Source organism: Heloderma suspectum, chromosome 7 (assembly GCF_057233095.1).
Source record: "Heloderma suspectum isolate Gila_16-S chromosome 7, 16-S_ref, whole genome shotgun sequence".
In the NCBI taxonomy this organism is placed as follows: Eukaryota; Metazoa; Chordata; class Lepidosauria; order Squamata; family Helodermatidae; genus Heloderma; species Heloderma suspectum.
Genome location: NC_139464.1, coordinates 46,625,100 through 46,652,068, shown reverse-complemented (window position 1 = coordinate 46,652,068; position 26,969 = coordinate 46,625,100). Strand labels below are relative to the sequence as shown.

Below are 26,969 nucleotides of genomic sequence, written 5' to 3'. Positions count from 1 at the left end.
TCTAGTAGATCACTGTTCCATCATTCCCTCTTTTCACTCCTGTGGCTGACTCTCATGGGCAACAAAATGGCTGCTGAATGAGCAACGATCATCGCTGTAGCACGAGGTTCTTGGTTTTTGTATAATGTACCCTGAACCAATATGGAATTAACAATCTCTCTCTCAAACTCTGAGATATTTATATCTTGCCTAGTCCCTGTGTCTGGAACTTGTAAGATATTATAAGAGACCCAGAGAACAAAAGCAGAGACAACAGGCAAGAGAGAGATTGGCTGGCTGGCTGACTCAGGTGGGTGGAGCTAGAATGTCATCCAAGACCCATAATTAACCGGCTGTGTCATTTGACTCCTGTGTAAGAAAAGACTGTTTCTTACTTAGTTATTACTCAGAAAATGATTGTTGGGAACTATGGCATATCATGCAACTGAACCCACCACAGTGATGTTGTTGGGCAGCGCAAAAGGTGAGGAAAAGAGACTGCAGTTGGCTGCTTTATCATGTGCCACCGTCTCTGTGAAAAAAGGACTGCATTGGCGGGACAGGTGCCACAAGGATTGTTCTGCCCACTGGCTGTAAGGAAGATTTTCAAGGCTCCAGCTACAAACAGACTTTGATCTGGTTTGGGAAATCCTGAAGCTTCCCTTTGGTTGCGTCTCAGATTGGTCTGTTGTCAGAATACTAGACTTGCCAAATCTACTGTATGAGTAGAGGCAAGTCAGTGTCAGAGTTGACCTTCCTCCCTATCACTCTTGACTCTTGGAGTGTATCTACCCAAGGTGCCTCAGATAGCTCCTTTAGAGTTCTGACCAGTTCTGACTGAAACCCGGAGCAGATTCCCAGAGCACTGACATCAGAACCACCAGCCTCCACTGCCTACTGTACAGGATTTTTGTTTCAGGATTGGAAAACTAAACAACACTCTGTGTGGGAGAAATACAGGAGAAGTAAGGAGAAATGCTCTACCTCTTGGCTTATCCTGCATTGAGCAGGAGGTTGGACTAAGCAACCTTCAAGATCCCTTCCAACTCTTATCATTCTGTGTTGATGGTATTGGTTGCCCGTTGGGTACTTGTAATGTGGAATGGTAGTTTCAGCTGTGTGATAGGTTCTGCTGCATAGACTCCAAGTATCAATTCCAGTGAACAGACAAACCTGGGACTTGGGTCCATCACTCTGCCACTGACAGCCATCGAGCTCCAATGTACTGGTGAAGCTGGAACTAGCCACAGCATAGGATCCCATCCAATGTCCATATTGCCTAAATGACATGGAAAGCCCTTAACACTTGTTAAACCAAAGAGGTTATTGTGAATTGAATTTATTGTGAACATAGGCAGTTTGTAAACACCGATTAAAAATTACAGTATGAATTAAACACCGATTAAAAATTACAGTATTAGCACTGTGCCACATTTCTGATGTATTTATTTTTGTCCATTCATTGGAGGGAGAGGTGAAAAGAAATTGCACCCAAAAACTGTGGGAGGGGGTGAGAATTTCAGAGACATTTCTCAGTGTGCAGGGCTTCCCCGCTTACCTTACTGTAAGGCGGCGGCTGAGGGTATGTGTACACTCTAGTTTACCATTTCTATCCCACTCTGTCCTTGCAGCTTCTCTGGTTGCTTGAGCTTTCCGAAAAGCCCACTAGAGGACTAAACCAGGACTTCCTCCCTTGGGGCTGCTAAGTGCCTGAAAGCTGAGCGAGGAGTTGGTGGTGTTGTTGTTGGTGGTGGTGGTTGGTCTTGCTGTTGTTCTTAAAAGGACTTTTAACAACAAAACGAAACCAAACATGCCTCGCTCAGCTGAGGTTGGTTACTAGTTCCCAGTTCCTTATTTGCATGAAACTTCAAAACAAAGCTCAATCATTAAACTGAATAAGGACCTAAAATGCATATGCTGCTGCACCCCAAACTTTAGGACTACCCCATATCATGTATTTCCATGACTGGGAGACAGTCCCCTTCAAGATAAACTATTTTCTCCCACCAAAACCATCATTTTTTCATAACACACATTAATAGTGATGACCCCAGGTGACAATTACAAATAATGAAACTGAGGTATGAACCCCACAATATTTCAGGCCATCCCCAAATTATACACCCATACACCAGAAGGGTGTTGTCTACTAGAGGGCTTCAGCTATTGGGCAGTATAGAAATGAAATGAAATTAATAAACAAACAAACAAATGAATAAATGACATTTCACATCTGTCCTAAAGCTTGCTGTATGCATAGGGCACTGTCAAGCATGGTGCCCCGGGAAAATAATACCCAAAATATGTAGAAAAGAATAAGGAACTGGGGCTGTGCACATTGCCAATCCCTTTAAGAGCATCTTCTTAGTAGTTCATTTCTATAGGGCATTTTAACTAGAGCTGTGCACTGCTTCGGCTTGAAGCCCAAATAATGAGTTGAAACAGGCTGCTTCGGAAAACAGCAACAAGGCGCCCCAAAGTGAAGTGGCTTGTATACAAAGTGCCTCGGTGTGATTCGTTCTGAGCAACCCAGACAGCCTGGCACCAAAAGTATCAACTTGAGAAAGTTCAGCAACAGGTTGAGGAGGGAGGGGGAAGGGAGGAGGAGGGAGGGATGGAGGGAGCTTTGGCGAATGGAAACTCTAGTTGCCAAATCAGGGCTGAACGTAACCCAGCAATCTCCAATCAGTGACAGTGGTGGAGGAGGGGGGAAGACTGAGTAACTGGAGAAAAACGGCTGAATTTCAGAGACAGAGAACATTCTGGTGGTGTTACTTAGGGATGCGAGAACCCACCCCCCATCTGGGTTCTCTGGAAAACCTGCCCCACCCAGCCCCTGCTCCGCTCACTGGTCCCTCTGCCTCCACTGCAATTGCCATGTTTTTTAAAAACATGGCAATTGGAAATCTATAAGCACATAGACTTATACGCAAAAAGCACTGTGAATTTTGAGTATTTGGGTGATTCACAGCACTTTTTCTGTATAAGTCTATGTGTGCACATAGACTTATGCACAAAAAGTGCTGTGAATCGCCTAGGCAGGATAAGGAGGAGCGGCGCACACTTCCACCACTCACTAGCTGTCTCCTTCTCATGAGTAGGAGACGGCTAGCAGGGGGCATGCGCCGTACCTCCTCCTCCTCCCTAGCCGGCTGTCAAAGACAGCTGACCAGCAGCACAGCGCATGTCCCTGCCGCTCGCTAGCTGTCTCCTCCTCGTGAGCAGGAGATGGCTAGCACTCCTTGACAGCCGAGCAGGCAGGAGGTGGAGGAGGCAGTGCAGGGCTGAGAGATACAGCTCTTTGCTTTGAGAGTTTTTGTGGAAAAAGTAAAATTTCAGCTGCGCCTAGCACAAAAAGTACTGAGCCACACTGTCTGAAATTTGGCAGGTGGGATCCCTTCCACATCAGCAGAGAGGCCGCCAAGTGTCATGTATTTATCATGAAAACTAAAAAAGTTATGGCCATTTGTGTTTTCCCATGCAAGTCAATGGGAAAGCGCCCAAACCAAGTGATCCAGACGGGGTGGTGTTGTGGTTAGTTCATGGGAATTTTGAATCATAGAATCATAGGGTTGGAAGGGGCCTACAAGACAACCACAGCTAACCTTAGGATCTCTATAGCTTACAACATGGTTTCCTGTGATTTCTTCCTCTTGTCCCCCTCGCTTCTTTCTCCTCCCGCCCCTCTCTCTGACTTCCTCCATTGCTGGGAGCATGTGTGTTTGCTCTCTCGCTCCTGTCTGTGTAATGGAACACAAAATTGACTGAACAAACTCTTTTTGAAACTCTACACTGTACCTGCATTTTATATACAAGAACATTTGTGAGTCAAACCTTCACCAAAGAAGGGTGTGGTCTCCTTTTAGAGGAGTAAATGCTATCTAATATTAACTCTCAGTTTCAAGTAATTAGTTCTGTAATTGAACTAGAAATATTAACAGCAAATGAGAAAGCTCTTTTGAAAGGTCAACATTTACAGGAAGAATCTAGCTCGTAGCTCTCACAACGTGGCACCGCATTTGGGAAACAGTGATGGAGTGTTATTGTGATCTAAGAGGCACAGCCTTTGTTAGCCATCATTACTTTTCTTGCAAGGAAGTCTGAACCAAGCTTCAGTCATTTAATGGGGAGAAAGGGCCCCCCACCCACAGTGGCCAAGGGAGACAGCACCATATCACTGCCTGAATTGGAGGCATTGGCCAAGATTTACTATCAGTGATTTCAGCAGTTATAAGACAGGTGGGGCAAGGACTGACTGGCAAATCTGAAAAAGGGACCTGTTCTTAGCCTACCCACATGGGCTTTACTATAGTCAGATAGGCTCAAGCATGAGCAGGGCATCAAGGTACATTTGTGGCATGGTGTGACGAACCCTTAGGGATGTCAGAGAATTCCGCCACGGACTCCAGTGACTCAGCTCAGACGCAAGGAGCAACGACAGATGGAGGGCGCCGAAAGGAGGCACTCCGGTCGTTTGGCGCTAAAACAACGGTCACGTCCCGAGGACCCAAGGGAAAGAGGGAGGATCTTTCCATAGCCCATAAGTTTAGAATCTTCCCGCGGTTCTCCTTCAAACGGGGACCAACTGCCTTACCTGGAGCTTAGGCTTTTCTGCTATCTACCCCAGTGCAGTTCCTTGCTTAGTCGCTAGTGATTAGTATCTGTAAGAGTCATAAAGTAATAAAGGAATAAAGCCTTGGAAAGAATCCTCGTCGTCTGTGTCCTGAGTTGGAAACCGTGGCGGAACAGCCTCCACCCTCGCCACCCCGCGGAATCCCCCTGGGACAGAGCTTACCTGGTGGCGGATGCAGCTCCGGTGGCGGATGCAGCAGCAGCTCCTCCAGCTGGTCTCCCAGCTGCTGCTGGGCTGCTGCGGCCGCAAATGGCAGCCGCTGTCAGGAGCACCCTAGCTGCCTCTTGCAGTCCCCTCCAATAGTCAACTCAGGACACAGACGATGAGGATTCTTTCCAAGGCTTTATTCCTTAATTACTTTATGACTCTTACAGATACTAATCACTAGCGACTAAGCAAGGAACTGCACTGGGGTAGATAGCAGAGTAGCCTAAGCTCCAGGTAAGGCAGTTGGTCCCTGTTTGAAGGAGAACCGCGGGAAGACTCTAAACTTATGGGCTATGCAGAGATCCTCCCTCTTTCCCTTGGGTCCTCAGGACGTGACCGTTGTTTTAGTGCCAAACGAGCAGAGCGCCTCCTTTCAGCGCCCTCCATCTGTCGTCTCTCCCTGCATCTGCGCCGAGCATCCAGCAAGCCCCCCTCCAGTGCTCTCTCACTGCCAGGGTCACTGTCTCTCCCAGGAATGCTGGCAGGAGGAATCTCTGCCAGCTGGTGTGCTTGTGAGAGATGAGCAAGCTCCTCTCCCACGGATTGCTGTTCTTCCTCAGAATCAGAACTGCTCTGGGGCTCTATGGGCTCAGTTTCCACCCTGACAGCCACTATGCCATTTGTGCCCCTGCTCTTTGCCGTGATAGCCTACGTAAGTATTTACGTAGCCTATCACGAAAAAGGCAGCCACGCAAATGGCGTAGCAGCTGCCATTTGAGTGGCTGCCTTTTTCGTGATAGGCTACGTAATTACTTATGTAGCCTATCACGGCTGGCAGCCATGCAAATGGCAACTGGCGTAGCGGCCGCCATTTGTGGCTGCAGCAGCCCGGCAGCAGCCAGAATTCCGGCTGCGGCTGGCCCCAGACGGCGGCTCTGCGGAGCTGCTGTGGAGCGGAGCCAGCCAGGGAGGATTCGGGGGGGGGGGTGGAGCGCCTCCCCCCCCCACCGCGGATGGCCCCAGTGGAACCAGGTAAGTGTTTCGTACACCCCTACGAACCCCTATATTGTGATGTACCTCAACAGTGCCCCCTAGAGTGCCTGGTAACTTGGCACCATGATGGGATGCTCTGGAACCCAAGACTCTATTCAAGTAGATAACATGTAATTAGCTAAGTTAGATTGATTTTTAAATTTTATTTGGGTGTTTGTGTGTGCATGTGTCATTGTTGCCTTTCCTTGTTTTCCCCTTTTTCCTTCCCCCCACCCCCCTTGCAAATAAACTCCTTTTTATATTTGGACATCTGGCTGTATTGTTTTAAAAGGGAATTCTCACTAAACTCTTCCCCACATGAAGGGCCAGATGGCGACAAAACTACCATTTGTATTTTTAGGATTTTCACAGGGTTTTGTTGAGTCCTGTGTTTGGGGGCTTTGGGGAGGAAAATCCAAAGCACCTTTCTTTTTATTTGTTCCTAGGGCTGAGCTGAAGGGAGGGGCCCTTGGCAAGCAGGCTCAGAGGCTCCTCAATCAGCTGGACAGTCTAGGGTGTGTCAGGAGGTTCATCCTGACTGGTGTCAGCCTATTAGTAATTGTAAGGAAAGGGTCCACCAGGAGGAAAAGTCATCTCCTCTTCCAGTCCATAACACATGGATAGCCAGACCAAACTAGATGCTTTGAAAATGCTACAAGAGTCAGGAATACTGCCAGACAGACCCCCTACACCTGGTAGAAAGGAAGTCACTAGACGATTCTACTAGTTATATTGGAAACTCTCTCAATAAAGCAGGTTCATAATTTAACCAGTACAAATTGGGCCCATGGCTGATGATTACGACATCTTCACTAATTATTGGTTATGGTCCATAGGTCCAATATGCCTCTCTTTCTCTCTACTCAGCCCATGCCTACAACCCAATCATGCATATGAATGTGTCCACACAAGCTGTCAGGAGACTACCCTCATTCAGTGACTGCTTAGAAGCAGCCAGGTAGCATTGCCAGATCCAAATCCCAAGGGAGCCCCTGAATTTTATGAGATGCAAAGAAGGGCCACAGTGCTGTAGTGACAGGAGAAGACATGTCTGGCAGAAGAATCTTTTCTATGCCATTCCTAAAGGTGGACCTGGCCAGGGCCGGCATCAAAGGTGGGCATTTGCCGAGGGCTCCCCACCCCAGCAGCGGCCCAGTGACAAGAGTCTCCTGGAGTTGCTCCTCCACTTCACCACTATGGCTTGCTTGTTCACCTGCCTTTTACTTTGGCCCAGACAATGGTGGTAGTGAGGAGGAGGAACAGTAGATGCCAAAGCCTACTTGTTCATTGGCTCTCTGCCAGTCAAGCAAGCAAGTGGTAGCGATGATGGTGGTGACAGTGGTTCTAAGAAGGTAGATTTACTGAGGGAGGGGGCCCATTGTGGGTGCCTTGCCCAAGAGCCCTCAAAAACCTGAAGCCAGCACTGGACCTGGCATCCCTCTCTACAACCAAGTGCTCAAACAGGGTACGTCCCATCACGTCCATCGGCAATGGCAGTGGCAGGAAGAAGTGTGGATATTATTCTAAGTGACAGCAAAAGTCCTGGCACAACAAAGTGCTGGCTTTGCTGGCGGGGAGTGGGGGGGAGGCTGAATTTAAGCAGACAATGAACAAAGAAGTGAGAACTAATTATAGGATAATTGAGGCTGGAAGAAAGAACCCCTTAATTGGTTGTCTAGGGGTGACTGGTGAGGAAAGATGAAAAGAGCTAAACGTTGAGTGCTGCTTTGCCTAGGGTAAATGAGGAGAGAGGAAGGAAAGGATAGGGAGGCATTGAAGGGATAAATACTACCCCCCAAAATGGGAACTCTTTGGGCTGTCCAGAAAGGTATGTTATGAAGAATATGGAGCAACAGACAGAAAAAGAGCAAAGGGAAACTTTGAGCCGAAGGCCTGAAAATATTTGATTAGAGCCAGTCCTACCAAACAAAAATGTTTGATAGTTTGCAAGACTAAGATAACATGGAATCATTTTGATCAGGCTTCCCCAACCTGGTGCACTCCAGATGTGTTAGACTACAACTCCCAGCACACCCCAGCCAGCCATGATTATTTCCTCCCCTCTCACCATTGCATCTGTCAATATGGGTGCATAGCCAGAACAACAATAACAGCAACAACAACAACAGGCAATCCTTACTGGCACCCTTCATGGAGACCAGCATTTTCTCATAAAGACAGACTGGACTAAGACTGGGCTTAACTTGCCCTTTGAGTGATAAAAGGTTTTTAAAATGTTGCTTTTAAAAGACTGCCCGCCTGCATCTTCAGCTCATTGGTCAGGTCAGTTCTGTGTCCCTTTTTGTCCTATGAGAAGAAAGAATCTATCACCTTGTGAGGTGAGGTGAAAATCAGAAGGAATACAGGGGACGAGATTGGCCTATCAGTGGCTGGGGCTGTGTTATCTTCCAGGTCATACGTCTTTTTCTGTAATCAAGCAATCAGTTAATGAATGCTCAGATAACAGGCTATAGATAGTACCGTGTGTGTATGTTGTGTACACACACATACACACACACACACATGCACAAATACCGAAAGAGGAATATCACCAATAGGAAGAAAGGGGGCCCTGGAAATAAAATCTTAAAGGTGCACAAAAATAAAGGTTTTATATCTCCAATGCATTTTAGAGGATAGTTTTTCAGAGGCACTTAAAAGGCACACTGCTGTGTTCTCTAGGGTGCCCTGTAACCATCTCTTCCCACCCCCACCCCTTTATGCATTAGGAGAACAAAGAATCTGTCAACTTGTGGGATGCATTAGAAATCGGACGGGATGCTGGAGAAAGGAGATGCATCTCAGCGTGGCACAAATGGTTCCTGACCCCTGAGCAGAGCAAAAGTGCAGGCAGATTGCAGTGGGAGCGTGTCTGTGCTGGTGTCAGTGCATTCTGTCGACAAGGGACGGACCCTTTTCCACCTGGGGAAGCTTGGACTGTTGCCTGCGAGTAGTGAAATCACCTCTTTATGTATGCTGCAGTTGACAATAAGATGCTCCCCCCACCCCTTTCCCTTCTTATCTTGAACAGGCAGGATTGGTCTGTTTGGCAACCACCTGAAGGGGCAAGATGATGACATCCCACTGCTGGATAATCAGCAGTATCGAAGGGCCATTGGTAAACTGCTATTCATCGCAACAGTTACCAGACCAGACATAGCTGCAGCCATGGGCTTCCTGAGCAGGAAAGTGGTCAAGCCATCTCAACACGACTGGAACGGAGTGAAGTGTGTGATGCGCTACTTGAGAGCTACCACACATGCAAAGCTCAAACTGCCTAGCAGCACACATGCAGGGCTGATCAGGTTCATGGATGCAGACTGGGCAGGCAATGAGTCAGACCGCAGGTCCATATCAGGAAACCTGTTCACATACAATGGCAGGACTATCAGTTAGGCCAGTAAGAAGCAGGCAGTAGTGGCCATGTCTTTCACTCTTTCCAGCCACTCCATCTGAGCCTCTTTTCTCCAACTCTGTGTTTCTTCTCTCTGTCCTCAGCTTCCAGCATTTAGGCTTTTACCCTGTTCTTCTGTCCTCCTTCTCCCTCAGAGGCCTTGAGGCATCTAAAGAGCCCTTGTTCTGATTCCCTTTTGTTCTGTTTAACCAGCCCTAACTATGGTTGGCTACTGTTGCACACCTAGGGGATTGTACAGTGACCCTTGATGGCTCCTCGCATCCAGGATTATTTGATGGAGAACCCAGATTTCTCCAGCTAGAGACATCAGGCAGTAATCTCACAACAATATGGGCTTCTCCACCACAGGCTTTTTATCCCACAGCTCACCAGGGCTTTTGCTTCCAGATTCTTTGCATGATTAAGATTGGCTCTTTACACAGGCTGACACATGCTTTTTTTCCAGGACTTCCTTTGTCTGCAAGTTCTACATGTTTCATTATACAGCCACTAGATGACACTGTGTTATAGCAGAACTGTGCAATTTCACACAGCCATTAAAACAGATTTACATTTCTTATTGCATTAACTTTTAAAAATTGGGATAAAGGTCAGAAAGTGTGGGAAACGCCCTGGAAGTTGACAATGTTGTGTAAAGGACCCACAAAGTTACATGAGTGACCAGTCACGAGTGTGCAATAAAAGCTAGGTAGAAATGCTCTGAAATTATACTGTTTTGCTTAGGAATGATTTCCAGTTTGTGGAAGACGGCTAGATGAGCACAGTGCAGAGGCCACAAAATGTTGGTGGGAGAAATTGCAGCACCCGGCGCAAGTGATGTCACTTGCACTGTCCAACAGGGACCCATGACACTTGCGCAACCACATTCCATACAGCACTTCTGAGAGCAATGGTTACACTAGCTGGGCAAAGAAGTTCATTTTACTAATGACAAAATATTGTGGTTTGAGTGCAAGGAAATTATGATATCCCTGCAACAAAAGCCTTCTCTTGAACTATTTCTGGAGTATCAACTGTTTATTGTATTAGAACTCTACCGTATGGAAAGGCTCTAAAAAAATAGCTCACATTAGGTAAAGAGAGGCAAGCAGCGTCCTTCATGCTGGCAGTGATTCGATGGCCGGTACCTGCCAGCTCCAGTGTTTACTAGCAGCCATTCAATGGATGTTCTTGAATCCAGGAGGCTATTTTAAGCACCAATCAATGCCTTGGGCAAGGCCTTGTTTTCATTAACCAGGCATGGAAAAAGTGGCTGCCAGGATTGGTGTGTGAACTTGGAAAGGGGAACGAGGGCATCAAAATTGATTTTGCATTGTTCTTATAAAAAGTACAAGTGAATAAAAGCAAAAGTGAAGCAAGAAGATGGGAGGGAAATGAGCAGGGTGGAATAATTCAGGCCACAACATGGCTGTCACAAATGCATCACATGCAGAATCTGGAACTGCTCAAAACCTAGAAGCGCAAAACAGAAACAAATTGGAGGTGGGGGTAAGAAACCACTTACAAACCAGCTTTAAACAGGCTAAACTGAGCACAGTCATCACCTTTTATAATGTGGAGCAACAAAGCGAAGGAGGGCACGAGGGAAGGCAGGCATGGGTTCTTCTGCAGGATAAACTGCGCTTGCTATAATTTGAAGGAGCCATGGAGACGCACATGATGGCTTCCCATTCTCTCCTATTGACTTGGCAGCCCATCTAGATTACTACAATGTGCTTTACATTGGGCTGCCTCTGAAGAATGCTCAGAACCGACCACAGGTCCAGAATGTGATGGCCAGGCTCTTAATATGGACTGCATACAAGGAGCCTGAAATTGCCTAGTTTGAACAGGTGTACCGATTTCATATTTGTTTCTGCGTACAACTCAAAGTGCTGGATGATGAGCTTCAAAGCCCTGAATGGTTTGGGACTGGGATATTTGAAGGACTGCCTTCCCTATAGGAGCCTGCCTGCCTACTGATATCACAACATTCCCAGAAATACCCTTAGTTGGGACCAGGGAGAGGGCCTTTTTGGTGGCTGCAACTAAGCTCTGGAACTCCCTTCTGAGGAAAGCCCATCTCTCCTCATCCAGCTCTGGCCCACTGAGAGGAGAGAGAGAGAGAGCTGTACGTCATGGTGTCTTGGATTTTGCTGGTGCACTGGTTTAGGTCAAGGGTGTTGAACCTATTTCAGCCTGAGGGCTGAATTCCATTCCAGAGAAGCTCTCAGGGGCCACATTCCAGTGGTGGGTGGGGCCAAAGACAAAGGGGCGGGCCAAAAATATAAAAAATAACTGCATATGTTTAGCTTCAAGCTCTTACTGCCAGTAAGGAAGACTTAGGAGAGGCATTTCAACCGTTAAGAATGGGGGGAAACTACACAAAGCCAGGAAGCCATCAAATGATTGGCGGTCAAGGGAAAGGGATGTGGCCTTCTGGGGAATCCCGGAGGGCCAAATTGGGATCTCTGGAGGGCTGGATTTGGCCCCTAGGCCTAAGGATCTACACCCATGGTTTAATGTTCTGGATAGCTGTTGCTTTGGGAAAAACACTACATCGGACAACGTGTCTCCTCATTTTTGTTATCATGAGATATTTTGTGTAAGACAGAAATGTGTGTCCAAACAAACTTCAATCAACCCTGTCTCAGTTTTCAAAAGCATATGTTTGGAGAAGAATGGGCTCATGGAGGCAGCAAAGAGCAAACAGCAAGTATGGTTTTAAAAAACTGTCAAAGATAAGCTGTTTTACAGAAATAGAAATATGTTTTACAGATATGTTTTATGTGCCATAAAAACAGCATTTGCTATGTAGTAAAGCAAGGTGCTATAATAACCATTTGGCCATAGTGATCTCTATATTTAAAATAATGCAACTGGAAACCCATGACTGTTCCGTGATCTTAATATGCTTCTTGAGGTCCTGCATGTTTTGCCCCAGTGAGGCAGAGAATGGCTGCACGGTCCATAATTTGCTTGCTTCTGTGCGCTTGCTTCTTGCACCCTTCTGACACATGTTCATCCTGTGCGTTAGTAAATGAAAGGCTATTACAAAAACACCGTATGTTTTTAGTATTCTGATTCCAAGGAAAATGTATCCTGTAATGCACAGCCTCAGGCCTGGGAGTCCCAATCCAGCTCTGTGTGATTCTCCAGAAAGCCATGCCCTTCTTCTCCTGGCCTTCCTGGAAGGGGAGGGAGCAGGAAATGGGAACTGATCAACTGATAGGTCATTATCACCCCCTAGTGTCTGGAAGCATGCAGAGTTGTTCCTATTATCCAACACTAAGCTCCAAATTGGGTCCTCTAGGATTGCCCACACGGCCACACCACACTCCCTTTTCCTGGCTCCACCCACTGTCTCCCAACCACCAATCAATGGGTGGTTTCCCAGCTTTCATGCACTTCCCACCACCACCATTCTAAAAGCTTTTTCTCTCCCAAAGTTTCCTTTCCTGAGGCTTAGCTACTGGCAGTAAGATCTTTAAGCTAAAGTATGTAGTCATTTGGGGTATTTTGCCCTGCATTTTTGCCTTCAACCCCACCCACCACTGGAATGTGGCCCCCAAGCTCTTCTCCAAAATAGAATCCAACCCTCAAATTAAAAGGGGTTCCGCACCCCTTCTGTAAGGGCTGCCCTGGACTTTCCACCACTCAGGGAAAAAAAATTCAGAAAGCAATACAAGATGTGCCCCTCGACATGCCTCATGGCCTGGAATCCGCATACTGAAGATCCCCTTTAACCATAGGATTTAAACCATATGAGTCCTACCTGCTGAAATTTACCATAGCCTCCTTGCTCAGAATTCCACCATTAAGAGAAAGAAAAACTATGGCGGAAAGGAGCAGGACCCCTCCTGCAAACCTGTGTTTGTTTATCTCCAAAAGCCTTCAAAAGTCTCTGATGATGCTACTGTTGGGCGTTCTGCTATTATTTGTGGCTGCCGCTGTTGTTTTAATTTCTGCTGTGCATTTTTGCTGGGACTTTTATACATCAGCCCTTTTTACATGTGTTATTTTATTTTATTGTCTTATGTTAATATTGTTTTCAGCCACCTCAAGCACATTGGAGGAGATGGGAACACAACTTTGTTTTCTGAACAAATGCATTTGTGCATAAAATAAATAAATTATAGTCTCCATTAAAATATCTCTCTGAGCCAGTCTCAAACTATGATCATCTTGTATATACCAATGAACATCATTCCCTGTCTGGGGATGATGGGAGTTGTACTCCAACACATTTGGAGGGCACCAAGTTGGGGAAGGCTGCACTAGAACAAGCAGGTACTAAGTCTGCTGTGTGCTTGCTCTTTCTGGCTGGCTGATTCCAGTCACATGGCCCTCCACATGCTCATGGGTTGAGTCTGCGGTGGGTTTTATGCATGAGAGCCTGTGTCCCTCCTGCTGGAGGCGATGTCATACACTGTTTCCAGTGACTTGGAAAGAAGTCACACATCCTCCAGGAAGATTTCTTAGGGAGCCATGCAGCAGCTCTGCCTGTGCTTCTTGAGTCTCTCCTCTTTATTCTCTCCGGCCTGCCTGCCCAAGTTCTTGTCCAAACAAGGAGCAGACTCAAGATCCAAAATGGCAAGTAGAAAAAAGCCCCACTCTCAGAAACCCTGGGTCTCTGCGTGCACCTAACCAGCTGTGACAGCTCACGGAGAAGAGACATCCCATTGCTTAGTAACAAGAGCAGGGTCACGGCAGCCAATGAGAAAGCAGGAGCTGCTACATCCCTTCCTCGTAAGAGTCCCATCCAGAAAGTATTGGCTTGGGCGGGGGCAGGAGAAGGTGCATCTTGCCAACTATTATCCTGCATGCCAGACCACATACTGTTACCCCCATCACTTCAGGAGCAATGGATGGGAAGCAATGGAGAGACAGGGAATAGTTTCTCTCCCTCTCTTGTAATCCTAGAGAATGTCCAAGTCATCCAATGTGAAAGGGACTGGAAGTCAATGCAGGACAGGCAAAGGAAATCACTTCACAGTACAGAATTCACTGCCACAAGATGTGGCAAGGGACACAGGCTTAGGTGGCTTTAAGAGTCAATTAGACACATTCAAGGAGGAGGAGTCTATCAATGGCTGTTAGCAATGGTGACTGTGTGGAACCTTCAGGTTCAGAGGAAATATGCCACTGAAGATCACGGTTGCTGAGGAGCAATAGTGGAAGAGGGGCATTGCTGTCAAGCCCTAAATTGTGGACTTCATAAATTGTGGGCTTCATGGAGGGCTCCCACCAAAATTAGGTGGGCTTTGTGGAGGCATCTAGTTGGCCACTTAGGGAAACAGGACGTTGGGCTAGATCAGCCTCCCCCAACCTGGTGCCCTCCAGATGTGTTGGACTGCAACTCCCATCATTCCCAGATAGCATGGCCATTGCCCATGCTGGCTGGGAATGATGGGAGTTGCAGTCCAACACATCTAGAGGGTATCAGGTTGGGGAAGGCTTGACTAGATGGAGCCTTTGGCTTGATCCAGCAGGGCTCATCTTACATTCTTGAACTGAACAGCTTCTGTTGGAATAAGAAAAGGGCAAGGTTGTCTCTTAGCCATCTTGGAAGGGATTCTGTCACAGACAACCTTACCATAAATCAACATGAGACAGTCATTTGGGGCAGCAGACACCTACATGTGGTGTTGTTTTCTTCCCCCAAAGTCCATCTCTGCAACTATCCAAAGACAGGTATGCCATCTTGTCCTTCTGCTTTGGTTGTGAAGTTGTCCACATCTAGCACTGTGCCCCAACAATGTAACTTCTCTCCTTGTCCAAAAAACACTATTAGGGGCAGAACTATAATACTTCCTCTCAGGCATTTCCCACCTTCTGACTCTCCTTCCATGATCCATCATGGTAATATCATATGGAAGCAGCATGAGGATGCTTGGCAGATTCCTGTTTGTTATGTACCTACTTCAGGGCTGAATCCCAAGAACAAATGTTCAATTTGTCCTATGGTCGGTCTGACCATAGAGAATCTCTATTGCATTGATCGTAGGCTCTTGTTTGGCTGTAAGCCTCATTTTTCCAGAAAACCACCCTTTGGGTAAGGTTGTTCAGGTCTGAGTTTTAGTTTCCCTGCCTATTAAAGGGATCAAATAAATTTCCCTGCTTTATAAGCTCAGTGCCCTAGGGAGCGCAGGGGGGGGGGGGGTTGCTCCTGAAATAGTAACTATGTTATTACACCCTTCAGGAAATCACTGCCTGCCTTAGGTATTTATAACAAACTAATACCCCATGGTAAGTAATAAAACCTAAACTGGTCCAAAGGAGCAACCAATTCATGAAATGTGCATGATAAATTTTCTGCTGACGATGTAAGTAGTAATATGCTGCTGTGGGTTTTTGCTTTTATAGACGAGAAAATACTTTTATTATAAGGGAGAAAGAAATATTGCACTTGGGAAGCAATATTCTGTTCATTGAGACTCAGGCAATGAAAGAGAGAGGTGAAATGCAGGAGTTCTCTGACCGAACTGCTGAAAGGAGATGTCCCCTGGATGGGAAGAGTGACCAGATACGCCCAACCTGTTCCTACAGAATTCATTGCCTTCACTTCCACCCTCTGTGATTTATTTGAGAACGGGTCTTAGAAGAAGTTCTCAGTGTTCCCAATTCCTCCATCTATAATCCATGCTTTAAAGCTATACAGCAGACCTTGGTGGATCAGCACAGACATTTCTTCCAACCTAGTCCAGCATTCTAATAGTGAATCAGAAGATGTAGGGATGGGTGAGAATGGAGTTGCAGTTCATTTTTTATAAGAATTTACCCAACTCCACAAATTTATTCATATTCAGGATGGAAAGAACTTGAGATAATTTTTTTAAAAATCTGGATACGGGAGAAACCAAAACTGACAGATTTGTCCACCCAGGCCCAGGGCATAGATCGCTTGGCTGTTAAATGTCTGGGCTTGAATCCTGATGTATATAACCATGTTCGTGGTGCTGAATTTGGGTTGCCACCTCTTTTTCTGGCAGGCTTCTCATCTTTTCCAGCTAGGTGGAAGCCAGGTACAAAATGGTTCTCTTCATGTCCTGTTGAATTTGGCTAGTATGGATGAGTGAAAATTTTGTTTTGGATAATTTTTTATAAGAATTCACCAAAATTCACATATTTCTTCGTATTTGAGATAGAAAGAATTTAAGATTAAAAAAAATCAAATGCAGAAGAAAGCCAAACTGACAGATTCGTCCATCTCTAAGAAACTGTTCCCTGAAAAGGCTGGTACGATGTAGGAAAACCCTCTACCTACATATTTGGGGCCTTGACTTGGCTACGGTTCCCTTATGCCATTGGCTTTCAGCAGGTGGGTCAGGACTTAACCTCACAACAGTGTTGCCACCACCATTTTGTTTTCTGAGGAGGCATGGCAGAGCTGCACACACTCAGAAGGAGGATTACAGGGCAACAGTTGTCTTTTGGCTAAAATGGAGCTCTGCGTGCATTCTCAGCAACTGAGCCTTATCTGTGCATTGCACTGCTTCATTATTTGTGTGGCATTCCATCCTTGCCCACAGCCTGCAATGTCTATTGGCTCTACCTTTTTACTGCTGAGCTGTGCCTGCCAAGTGCATGGGCTCTTGAAAGTGGGTCTCAGGTTGCAGGTCAGAGTTCCACGTGGGTCCCAGTTGCTCTTGACAAGTTGGTGACCACTGCCTTATCCTATGCAGACAGGCAGGAACAAGTGTGGACCTAGCTAAGGGCACAAGGAGTGCATAGAGTTCCTTGGGATCAGGCACACTTTGTGTGAACATCAAATCCCTCTGGCAAAGTCCCATGGAGGCATACTTGCTCTCTCTAAGCACCACTTACCAGAAGTATTGATGTTTTCAGCTGCTCTTCTTGTTTGTCATAACTCATTTGCTCTAGTGCTACTATGGTCCCGAGCCCTTTACATGCTTAAGAACCATCCCCTTTAGTTGGGTGGTGCCTGGCAATTAACTTCTCATTAAAAGCTCAGTCTATAGGCAGTCCAGTGTGCAGAGGTGTCAAACTGTACAGCAGAACCTTCTGTCTCCTGCAACAGCTGGGAAAGAATTAAGTGGCTGCCAAGACAAGAAAGCAGAACCCACAGCCAACGAAGAAGGTCGATTACATGTTTTGCCAGAAGTCCCAGAATACTTTTGCTCAGTGATGTGGGTGAACTGGTTTGCCATACTGGTCTTCATATACTTGTTTGTTCCTGCCCACTTTAACCACCAATCCAAGTGGAGTTGGGTGTACCCTTCTAGCCTAGAAACACAGAAGTACAGCCCCGAATTCCTAGTTATAAGATGCTCAGATCCCATTGTCCATTAGCTCAGTCGCAGGCCCAGGCTAAGAAGATCTGAAGACGCTCCTCCTGAAAGCATCATAGGCTTCAGTAAGTTCAAGGGAAGGGTGCTCCACAGCTGTCCATGGCAGCCAGCAAGGACTTCTGAAGGATGGCCTGCGATGTAAAGGCTCTTCCAGAACATAGATGGTAAAATCAATTAAAGATTGAGATGGGATGTTGAGAAGGAATTGGCTTCATACATAAGAGGCCCAAGCCATCAAGGCTACATTCCTAAGCACAGTGCTAGAAAGTTAATCTCACAGAACTCAGTGGGACTTATTCCTGAGCAAACGCAGTAAGTTTTAGGAGCAAACTAGATGTACTTATTCATTACATTTACATCTCACCTCTCCTCAAAGGACCTCAGGGCAACATGGATCTCCCCCTTCCTCTCTTTTATCCTCACAACAACCCTGCAAGGTGGGTTTGGCCAAGCGATAAGTGACTGGCTCAAAGTTACCCAGTGAGCTTCACAGCTGACTAGGGATTTGAACAAAGATGTAAAAGTGGCAATTCTGTGCGTTTCAGGATGTAATCAGGTAGCTGGTGGGGGTGGGGAGGGAGGAGGGTTTGATTAGAAAAGCAAAAGAGGCGCAGGGATGAGGAGTGCAGAACTCCTTCCCCTGCCCCCCCCCCCCATGGTTTACCCCTGCAGCTCCTCTCTCCAAACACTTTTCTACCAAAAGTGTACTGGAGAAACAGTACCAAAAGTGATGTTGCTAAGGGGGAAAATGCTTAGGAAGAAGGACTGCCAAAAAGAGGTAAGCCTCAAGAGGGAAGAGGATTCAGCACCCCTCCCCTGTGAACCCCTTTTGCTTCTAAAATCTGATTTCCTCCCCATGCCCTTCCTCTGTGAATGGGGCAGCTCTGCCTTCAAACACAGGGAAATGCCTCCCATCATGTGCAGCTTACCCCAGAGATGGACCTACCTATTGATGGATAGATTTTATTTGTACCTCACCTTTCTACCCAAAATGGAACTCAAGGTGGCTTACAGGCACAATTAAAATGGATTAAAACAATACATACAATTACAATAAAAACCTACTACCTACCTACCTGTCCTTCTTTGTGGCCAGCAGACATTAAGAAGTTGATGCCAGAGTCTTGGTGTGTTCTTTCTCACTGAAAGAACTGGGCATGTTTAGCCTTGAGAAGAGAAGACTGAGGGGAGATATGATAGCACTCTTCAAGTACTTGAAAGGTTGTCACAGAGAAGAAGGCCAGGATCTCTTCCTGATCATCCCAGAGTGCAGGACACGGAATAATGGGCTCAAGTTACAGGAAGCCAGATTCCAGCTGAACATCAGGAAAAACTTCCTGACTGTAAGAGCAATACGACAATGGAACCAATTACCTAGGGAGGTGGTGGGCTCTCCCACACTGGAGGCCTTCAAGACAAGGCTGGACAGCCATTTGTCAGGGATGCTCTGACTTGGATTCCTGCATTGAGCAGGGGGTTGGACTCAATGGCCTTGTAGGCCCCTTCCAACCCTACTATTCTATGATTCTGTGATTCTGTGATTCCCAGAAACTCACCCATTAATCTGAAGTAGGCCATCAACTTAGGAAAGGGTTGGGAGCAGTAACTGTTCTGATCACAGCTCAGTGAAGAATAGAGATATGTGAACCCACCCCCATCCGGGATCGGCGGGTACCTGCTGAAGTGCCGTCCCAGCTTGAGCCCCCACCCTGGACCCATGCTTGAGCCCCCACGAGCCTGGCGAGCCACCCACAGTCACCCCAGGTCCCGTCCGGCAAGCGCCCGCCATTTTGCCGACTTGTTTTTTTATGAAAAAAGGGAGCTCAAACAACGGTGCGTATGTAAATATTCACTCATTCGGGCCAGGAAAGGTTCATCTACGCAAATGCAATATGGTAGGGTCTGGGTGAGTGTGGGGAGAGTCCGGGAGGCGAGTGAGGCCAGGGTCATGGCGAGCGCAGTCTGGAGGTGCAGGCAGGGGGGAGCCTGACAGACTCCCAGACCCAGTCGGGCATCCGTGACATCCCTAGTGAAGAATGGCCCACCGTTCCCAGCTGGCTCAAGAGGAGGGGCTGACTTGCTAAATACCATGATGTTGTAGTGATGGTTTTATTGCATTTTATAGTGTGTTTGTCACTGCAGAGCAGGGGTGGGGAACCTCTTTCAGCCCAAGGGCTGAATTCAAGTTTGGAGCAACTCTTGCAGGCTGTATTCCAGTGGTGGACAGGGCCAAAGGCAAAGGGGGTGGAGCCAAAGGCAAAAGGGGGTGAGGCACAAAATGGGGGGAAACCACAAATTGTCACTTAAAGCTCTTACTGCCAGTAACTAAGAGCCTTTCTACATGAGGCATTTATTGTGCGCTCGTGATTCCTCACTCCTGGTAGTTTGCGGGTTGTCATCCTCCAGGGTCTCTCCTGTGCTTTGCAGCCATTATAGCATTGTTGTTTTTTCTAACAAGGAAAGTCTGGCATTTCAGAATGGCAGCATGAAACCTAGATGTATTTGTGCAATTCCCCTCTACACAGTGCCACCTAGTGCTTGTGTAATGGGACTTTCTATAAAGGTAGAGAAAGAAAAAACCAGGGGGGGGAAAAAAACATATAAAGGAGCTGATCTTAATCACACAAAAAATATGGACACAGAAGCCTTGGTAAAGTGGTGGGTTAAAAGCCTCATGTAGAAAAGCCCTGTGCCTTAAGAGAGGCATGTCAACACTTTTAAAACAGGGGGTAGTTGGTTGGATGGGTGGGTACAAAAGCTGGGAAAACACCACACGATTGGTGGTTGGAGGAAAGGAGTGGGGCCAGGGAAGGGGGCACGGCCATCTGGGGAAACCTGTACGGCTAGACTGCCACCCTGTCGGGCCGAATTTGGCCCCCAGGCATGAGATTCCCCACCCTTGTTTTAGAGTTATGATTTTAACAGTGTTTATACATTGCCTTGTTTTTATAGGAGTTGTTAGCCACCCTGGCTCCTTGCAAGGAAGGGTGGGATATACATATACATATACAAACTGCCACTCTTGATATCCATTTAACAGCACAGCTACTGATGAGGGCAGAAGCCAAAACGTTCAGCTTAAATATATTTTTTGAATACTCTGTTTTTAGTCTTTCATTTATTTTACCTTAAGATGGACGGCATCCACAGTGGATCCAGAGCCTCCTTGTTTTGCTCTTGTGCCACTTTCCACAAACCTCTGTGAATATAAATAAATATATATATATATAAACATAAATATAAATAGAATGATGTCCCAGTATTGTCCCACCCCTTTCACATTATCTGTTGCCAATGTTCACCCCAGGAAATAGGTAGAGATAGAGCTCCAATAAAATGGACTTCATCAAGTGCTGGTAACCACAGTTATTCTCTCTCCTACTCCAGCCTGTGCCTGCTGTGAGGGCCACTCCCTTGAACCTTAGGCTTGGTTTCTTCAAACCTAGAAAGGAGGTACCCTTAAAGATGCAGTGATATATTCAATGGTACCCGATAATCCCAATAGAATATGCTCCACTCCATACAATACACCTAAATTGTGGGACATGTACGCTCTGGAAGTCAGCTGTGCTAGTAATCTGCTCAGCCGAGGATGCGCTTGGTGGTTCTGTGCTCAGATGGAGGGGGGTTTTAGTTTGGGTTTTGTTTTGCTGTATATTCTGAACTGCTCCCAACTCATTGGTAGCCACAGGGGGAATGTTTCCAGGACAACAGAAGGAGAAACAAATGTAGGAGTACCGGATTTTTTAAAAAGAAATTGGCTTTGCTGTGAGCATGGTTCCATGAGCAGATTCTCCGCAGCAGTAAAAATCGCTTCACAGAACATACTTCCTGGTGGGGGTGGGGGTTGGAGTGAGCGTCATCTGACTGGCAGGGGCTGCTCAGCCAATAAGAGAGGCTTCCCCCTCCCCCCCTTTCTCCTTTCCCCTGAAACTCCAGGTGCACGTGCATTTCAGGAGCAAGCCTCACTGAGCACAATGGGAGTTACTTCTGAGGAGACAGTAATGGGTTCATTGTGGGAAAGAGAGCAGTAAACACAAAGACAGAAACTAACCCCATTGTAACCCACAGGATATCTATAAGGAAGCTGCGAAATACTTCCTTCCTAAGGGAATGAATCAAAGCCTCGAGATCGCGCTTAATCGCATTTAAGGAATTGAGGGCTTTGATATGCGCAGTGTAAATTGAGGGGCTTCTCTGTAATTTCTGTGGGCATTCGGAGGACAAGCCCCATTCGGCACAATGGGAGGAAACTCCCCTTGACTGGGGTCATGGTGAAAGGCACACCCCTGGGCAAGGCTAGCATACTCGAGCTAAATGCGGGGGTTGGGGCATACAACAACTATACCGGGGAGAACCTGACTTAAAGAAAAGAATCGGACTTTAAGCAGTGTCAGAAAATCCAGTTTTTCCCTGATAAGCTCCAGGGTGGCTGCTGGATGGCCACAACATCATATACCCCTAACAACTCAACACGCCGCCAGCTCGGAGTAAATTGCTGGTGGAAACGCGCCCCTAGTGAATGGATCGCCCTTGACTGAACGTCATCTCACTCCACACTGTGGCACATGGACCACGAAAGATTATCAGCTGTGCCCTCTCTACCAGTGCTGGCCTTCCTTCCCAGTTCTGACCAACCATACATAATTCCACGGATTCTGACAGGCTCCTCAAGGAGATGAGCCTTTGCCAATGGCCAGGCTGCACCTCTTGAACTCCCTCCCCATTTTGCTTGGATGTGTTTCCACTCAGGACTTGAAGGATCAGTTTGTCCTTCAGGCCTGGGCATTGCCATCCTTTGTTACCCAGACTAGGACACATTTAGGGTGCGACGGCTAAAAATAGCATCCCCTTTTCTGCCCCCACGAGGGGCAGATCAGTCTTTGTCTAGTGTTCTTTCGATGCGATCCATCTTGCGGATGACACCCAATTTTGGAAGGAACAAAGCCAAACTGAAGAATGACCTTGAGAGATTAGAGAGAGAGCAGAAGGGCTGCAGAGATCCAAGGGAAAGTTGGCTGGTAATAAACATGACATTTCCTACCCCCAGAGAAGAAATGAGCAACAAAAGAGCATAGGGACAAACTGGGGGTGGGGGTGGGAGTGGGGAGGGGAGGGGAGGGAAGCGGGGGATGCATAACTTGGCATCTTCCCCCCTCCCATTAACAAGAGTTCATTTTCATCTTGTCTCCACAAATCTGCCCTAATGTTGTGTTTTCATGTCAGCCAGCAGTACAGTTGCCCCAGGGAAGATAAGACATTGCGACTGGATTGGCTGGTTGGGAGATGTCCACAAGAGGAGTTTTGCACAGAGAAGTGACACAGAAACAGCATGAAAATGATGCTCTGCTGCTGGGCGCATGCCCACAATATGCCTGCATGCATCCTTCGGTTTGGGAAACAAGCTCGTCAAGCGTCCCCATCCCCCTTTGAAATGGCACCACATTCGATGTTATCCTCCTTGCTACAGAGCTCTGTATGCCAGCAGCAAGAGAGGGAGGGATTCCTCACCTGGAAGCTACACATACAGTGCACTTGGGCTCATGGGTGTTGCCTGCCATGCAGTCAGCAGACCCTTGCAGCCTAGCCATAAGCCAGCCAGCCCCGTGGGGCGCTTGCTCGTGCTTCGCAGGATGTCCCTCTCTTAACCAGTGGAGGCCGGTGGATTTAAATCCCAGAGCGGATTTATAGCCCCACTGACATTGGAGCCACCAGCCTCCACTGCTCTTAACCCCACACACATTGGAAGTAGCATCCCTTTTACATGGTGCTGCTGTTAAAAATAAAACCCACGGATGAAGGCAGCAAAGGGGAGGCAGCCCGGTCTGACATCTGCTGTGGGGTAACTCGTGTTCCCAGTGTATTTTCTCTTTTTGTTGTTCTTGGCAGATGGTGTCACAACTTATTCATCTCCTTGGTTGCAGCAGGTAGAGGACAGCAAGCCCTGAGACAGCATGCAGCCTCCCAAAGGTTTCTCTGACAAAGAGGACCTCTCGAGTTCTGACCCGTGTTTCTGAGGGACAGGCTAGAAGTGATCTGTGGTTGAATCTCCTGTGTTTTTTTAAGGGTGCAATCCTGTGCATGTTTAGACATAGCGGGCTGGGGAATGCTGGGAGCTGTAGGACTTTTTTCTGTCTAAACATGCATAGGATTGCATCCTAAAAGAGCAAAATGAAGCGATAGAGGGGTCCAATTTGGGGCTGCACTGTTGATAGAAAGGGGTGGGGATTAAATCTTTTTCCCCATGCTGTTTTTCTGATCAGAAACCCCCCTCCCAGAGCCACTTTTTGTCCCACAGAGTAAGACATACAGGAAAACTCAGAAAAGCAAAGATGAGTGCTATCGGATAACCACAAAGAGTTTTGTAGCATCTTCAGGATTCACAGATTTATTATGGCATAAGCTTTTATGCACTTCAGTCCAATTCATCAGACGTATGAAGTGCTCTCCGGAGTTACGACTATATATGCCCACATGGTTGGGCATGGGGATTGTAAACAGTGAGGTCAGATGGAAATGAAATGCAAAAAAAGTACAGACAGTGGCAGTGTCCTTATTAACCATGGCCATTCACAAAAAAGGTGATGCTGATATCACAAACACCCTGGCTTTGGGTAAACTAATTCACACATGTAGTGGGATTTTAAAAACACACATGTAGTGGGATTTTAAAAACCTGTATCCTGATTCAAGCCTCAAGAGATAGAATTGAATCTCTCGATGAATTCGAATCCAGCAGTGCTTCATTCTAATCTCCATTTGAAGTTTCTTGTGAAGTTTCTTTGCTCAAGAATGGCTACTTAAGGTCTGTAACAGAGTGTCCTGGGAAACTGAAGTGTCCTCCCACTGGTTTATGTCTACTGCCATTTCTGTTGTCAGATTCACTGCCATTTATTCTTTTGCATAGAGATTGGCATGCTTGTCTTATGCAGACTGCCTAAGGGCATTGCTGGCAGATAATGCCATATATCACATTAGAAGATGAATGAACTCCTACTGTTGCAGATGTCAGTATTACCTTGTCATATTTCTGCCAGAGACGATATGTGGACAAACTTGGTATCTGGATTTGTTGCACGGTCTGCTCCCTGTGTTGGTATCCTTATTATGTAGCCTGTTGGTGCTATTGAGTCACTGTTTTAGGTTGGGGGCTGTCTGTAGGTATCAGAAACTTCATACCTACTCTCTCAAACTCTCCCCGTGAATGTTGATGGCAACTGTACATCAAGCACTCTCTCACTATATGAATATTGACTAAGGGTGCAATCCTATGGGGATGCCCATCAGCCTCTGAACTTGGAGGCTGACAGGCATCCTATGCAGAATGGGAGGAGAGTTAAGCTGATCTTCACCTCCGTGTTCTTCCCACTTTGCATTTTTACTAGATGGGCTTTTTCGCCTGTCTATCTGGGGCTCTGTGGAGCAGGGGAGGAGGAGGTTGGGGAGGCTGGAGGATTCTTTGCAAGCTGACCTCCCCAGTCCCCTCCCCTCTCCCTGGCACACCCCCTTTCCCTCCTTTCTGAGGTTGCCTTTGAGAACTCGGAAAGGCAGCTGGCATGGTTCTCTCTGCACCCGTCGCAAGGGGGAGGGGAGCTCAAACTCCTAGGTCCAAGGTCAGAGCACTGTCTCTGACCTTGGAGCCAGGAATCCAAACTATCCTACGAACCCACCCCACCCCGCTAGTCGCTGCCTAGGGGCCATAGGATTGTATCCCCATAATCAAATTTTGAGTTCCACATGCAGCACTTCAATGACTACATTCCAAACCCTGTCAAGCTTTGAATACTTGCAAATATTCTGGTCAGCTCTGTAATGTACTAGGGATGTCAGAGAATTCCGCCACGGATCTCGGTGAGGCCGAATGCCAGTGCATTCAGCCCCCTGAAATCTGTGGCGGAACAGCCTGCCCCCCCGGCCCCCCGCGGATCCTCCCCGGGATGAGAATTACCTGGGGCAGATGTTTCAGGCAGTGGTGGCTCTGGCGGCGGCTTCAGCGGCGGCTGGTCTTCCGTACAGCTGCCGCCGCTGCCATTTGCAGTCTTGTCGGGTTTTTTTTTTTTTACAGAGACGTGATAGGCTATGTAAAGATTTACATAGCCTATCACTGCTGGGTTTAAAAAAAAAAAGTACGCAAATGGCGGCGACTATGGCCGCCGCCATTTGCGTTCCTTATTTTTCGCTGTCTTAGTCTACGTAAATATTTTACATAGACTATTACGGCGAAAATAAAGGGGAATGCAAATAGCATAGTGGGCGCTATTTGCATCCCTTTTTGATTTGCCATTTTAGCCAACATAAATATTTACATAGGCTAAAACGGCGAATCAAAAACGGACGCAAATAGCGCCCGCTACGCTATTTGCATTCCCCTTTATTTTCGCCGTAATAGTCTACATAAATATTTATGTAGACTAAGAAGGTGAAAAATAAGGAACGCAAATGGCGGCGGCTGTAGCCGCCGCCATTTGCGTACGCAGTTGTTGTTGTTGTTGTTGTTTACCCAGAGCCCTCCGCAGCCAGAAATCCGGCTGCAGACAGCTCTGGCCTGGGCCTGGCTGGCTGCTCTGCGGAGCCGCCGCGGAGCACAGCCGGCCGTTGAGGATTCCGGGGGGGAGGAATGGATCGCCTCCCCCCCGTCAAGGATTCTGGGGGGAGGGACGGAACGCCCCCCCACACCATGAACATGATCCGCGGAAAGGTGACTTTCGTACATCCCTAGAGATAACACACAAAAACACCAGCAGTAAGCAGCCATGTGTGACCTAAACATTTAGAACTGAATGAAAGCAGCCTCCCCAAATTCTCCACACTATTTCTGGGGACCTGTCTACATGGCACTGCTTTCACCATTCACTCCATTGCAGCTGCAGTGCTTTTCAGCTTCGAATTAGCTTCTGCTGCGATACATTCATGATTTACTGCGGGCTTCCCTAAAAGACTCCCCCATGCCCTTTTTTTTGCCATTATACTTTAATGTGCAGCTGTGCGGTCCCGTGAGCATGGGGGTGTGACGCCTCAGTGGCTGTTTCATATTTTAGGGGCTCTGTTGTGTCTTCCTGTCCTTCGTTAGGTAAAATGTGGGTGTTCTGTGCTCCTTCATTTCCACTCCATTTGTTTGTCAGTTCCGCAGTCTGAGACTCTCGCAATGGTTTACACTCACAAGCATGAGCAGTACATGCCTACCCATCACTCCAAAATGGTGGCTGGAGCAAAGTTGGTCCTCCCCCAAGAACCCCCGGCCCTTGGGCACAAGAACCCCTGGCCCTTAGTCCAGAAGCAACCATTGCGAAGATACAAAGCTGCAAAAATGTGCAAAGGTGTGATTACATAAATGAAAACACCCCTCTCTGTAACTGCGCAGCTGCAAAGGAACGGGGGGAGTAAAGGGGCGTCACAGAGTGACGCAAGCACCACGCACACCTACAACACACCCACTGCAAAATGCGAAGTCGGTTTGGGGAAGGGACAGACG

At 47.2% G+C, this 26,969-nt stretch overlaps 1 protein-coding gene across 1 annotated transcript in view; it reads left to right on the top strand.

The window, feature by feature from the left end:
- LOC146339694 (uncharacterized) overlaps positions 1–9,187 on the top strand; it is a 28,809-nt gene extending 19,622 nt beyond the window's left edge. Inside the window, exon 5 of the mRNA XM_084811890.1 lies at positions 8,823–9,187. Coding sequence (XP_084668016.1) covers positions 8,823–9,187 — 365 coding nt within the window. The remainder of the gene's footprint in view (positions 1–8,822) is intronic.
- The last annotated feature ends 17,782 nt before the right edge of the window (positions 9,188–26,969 follow it).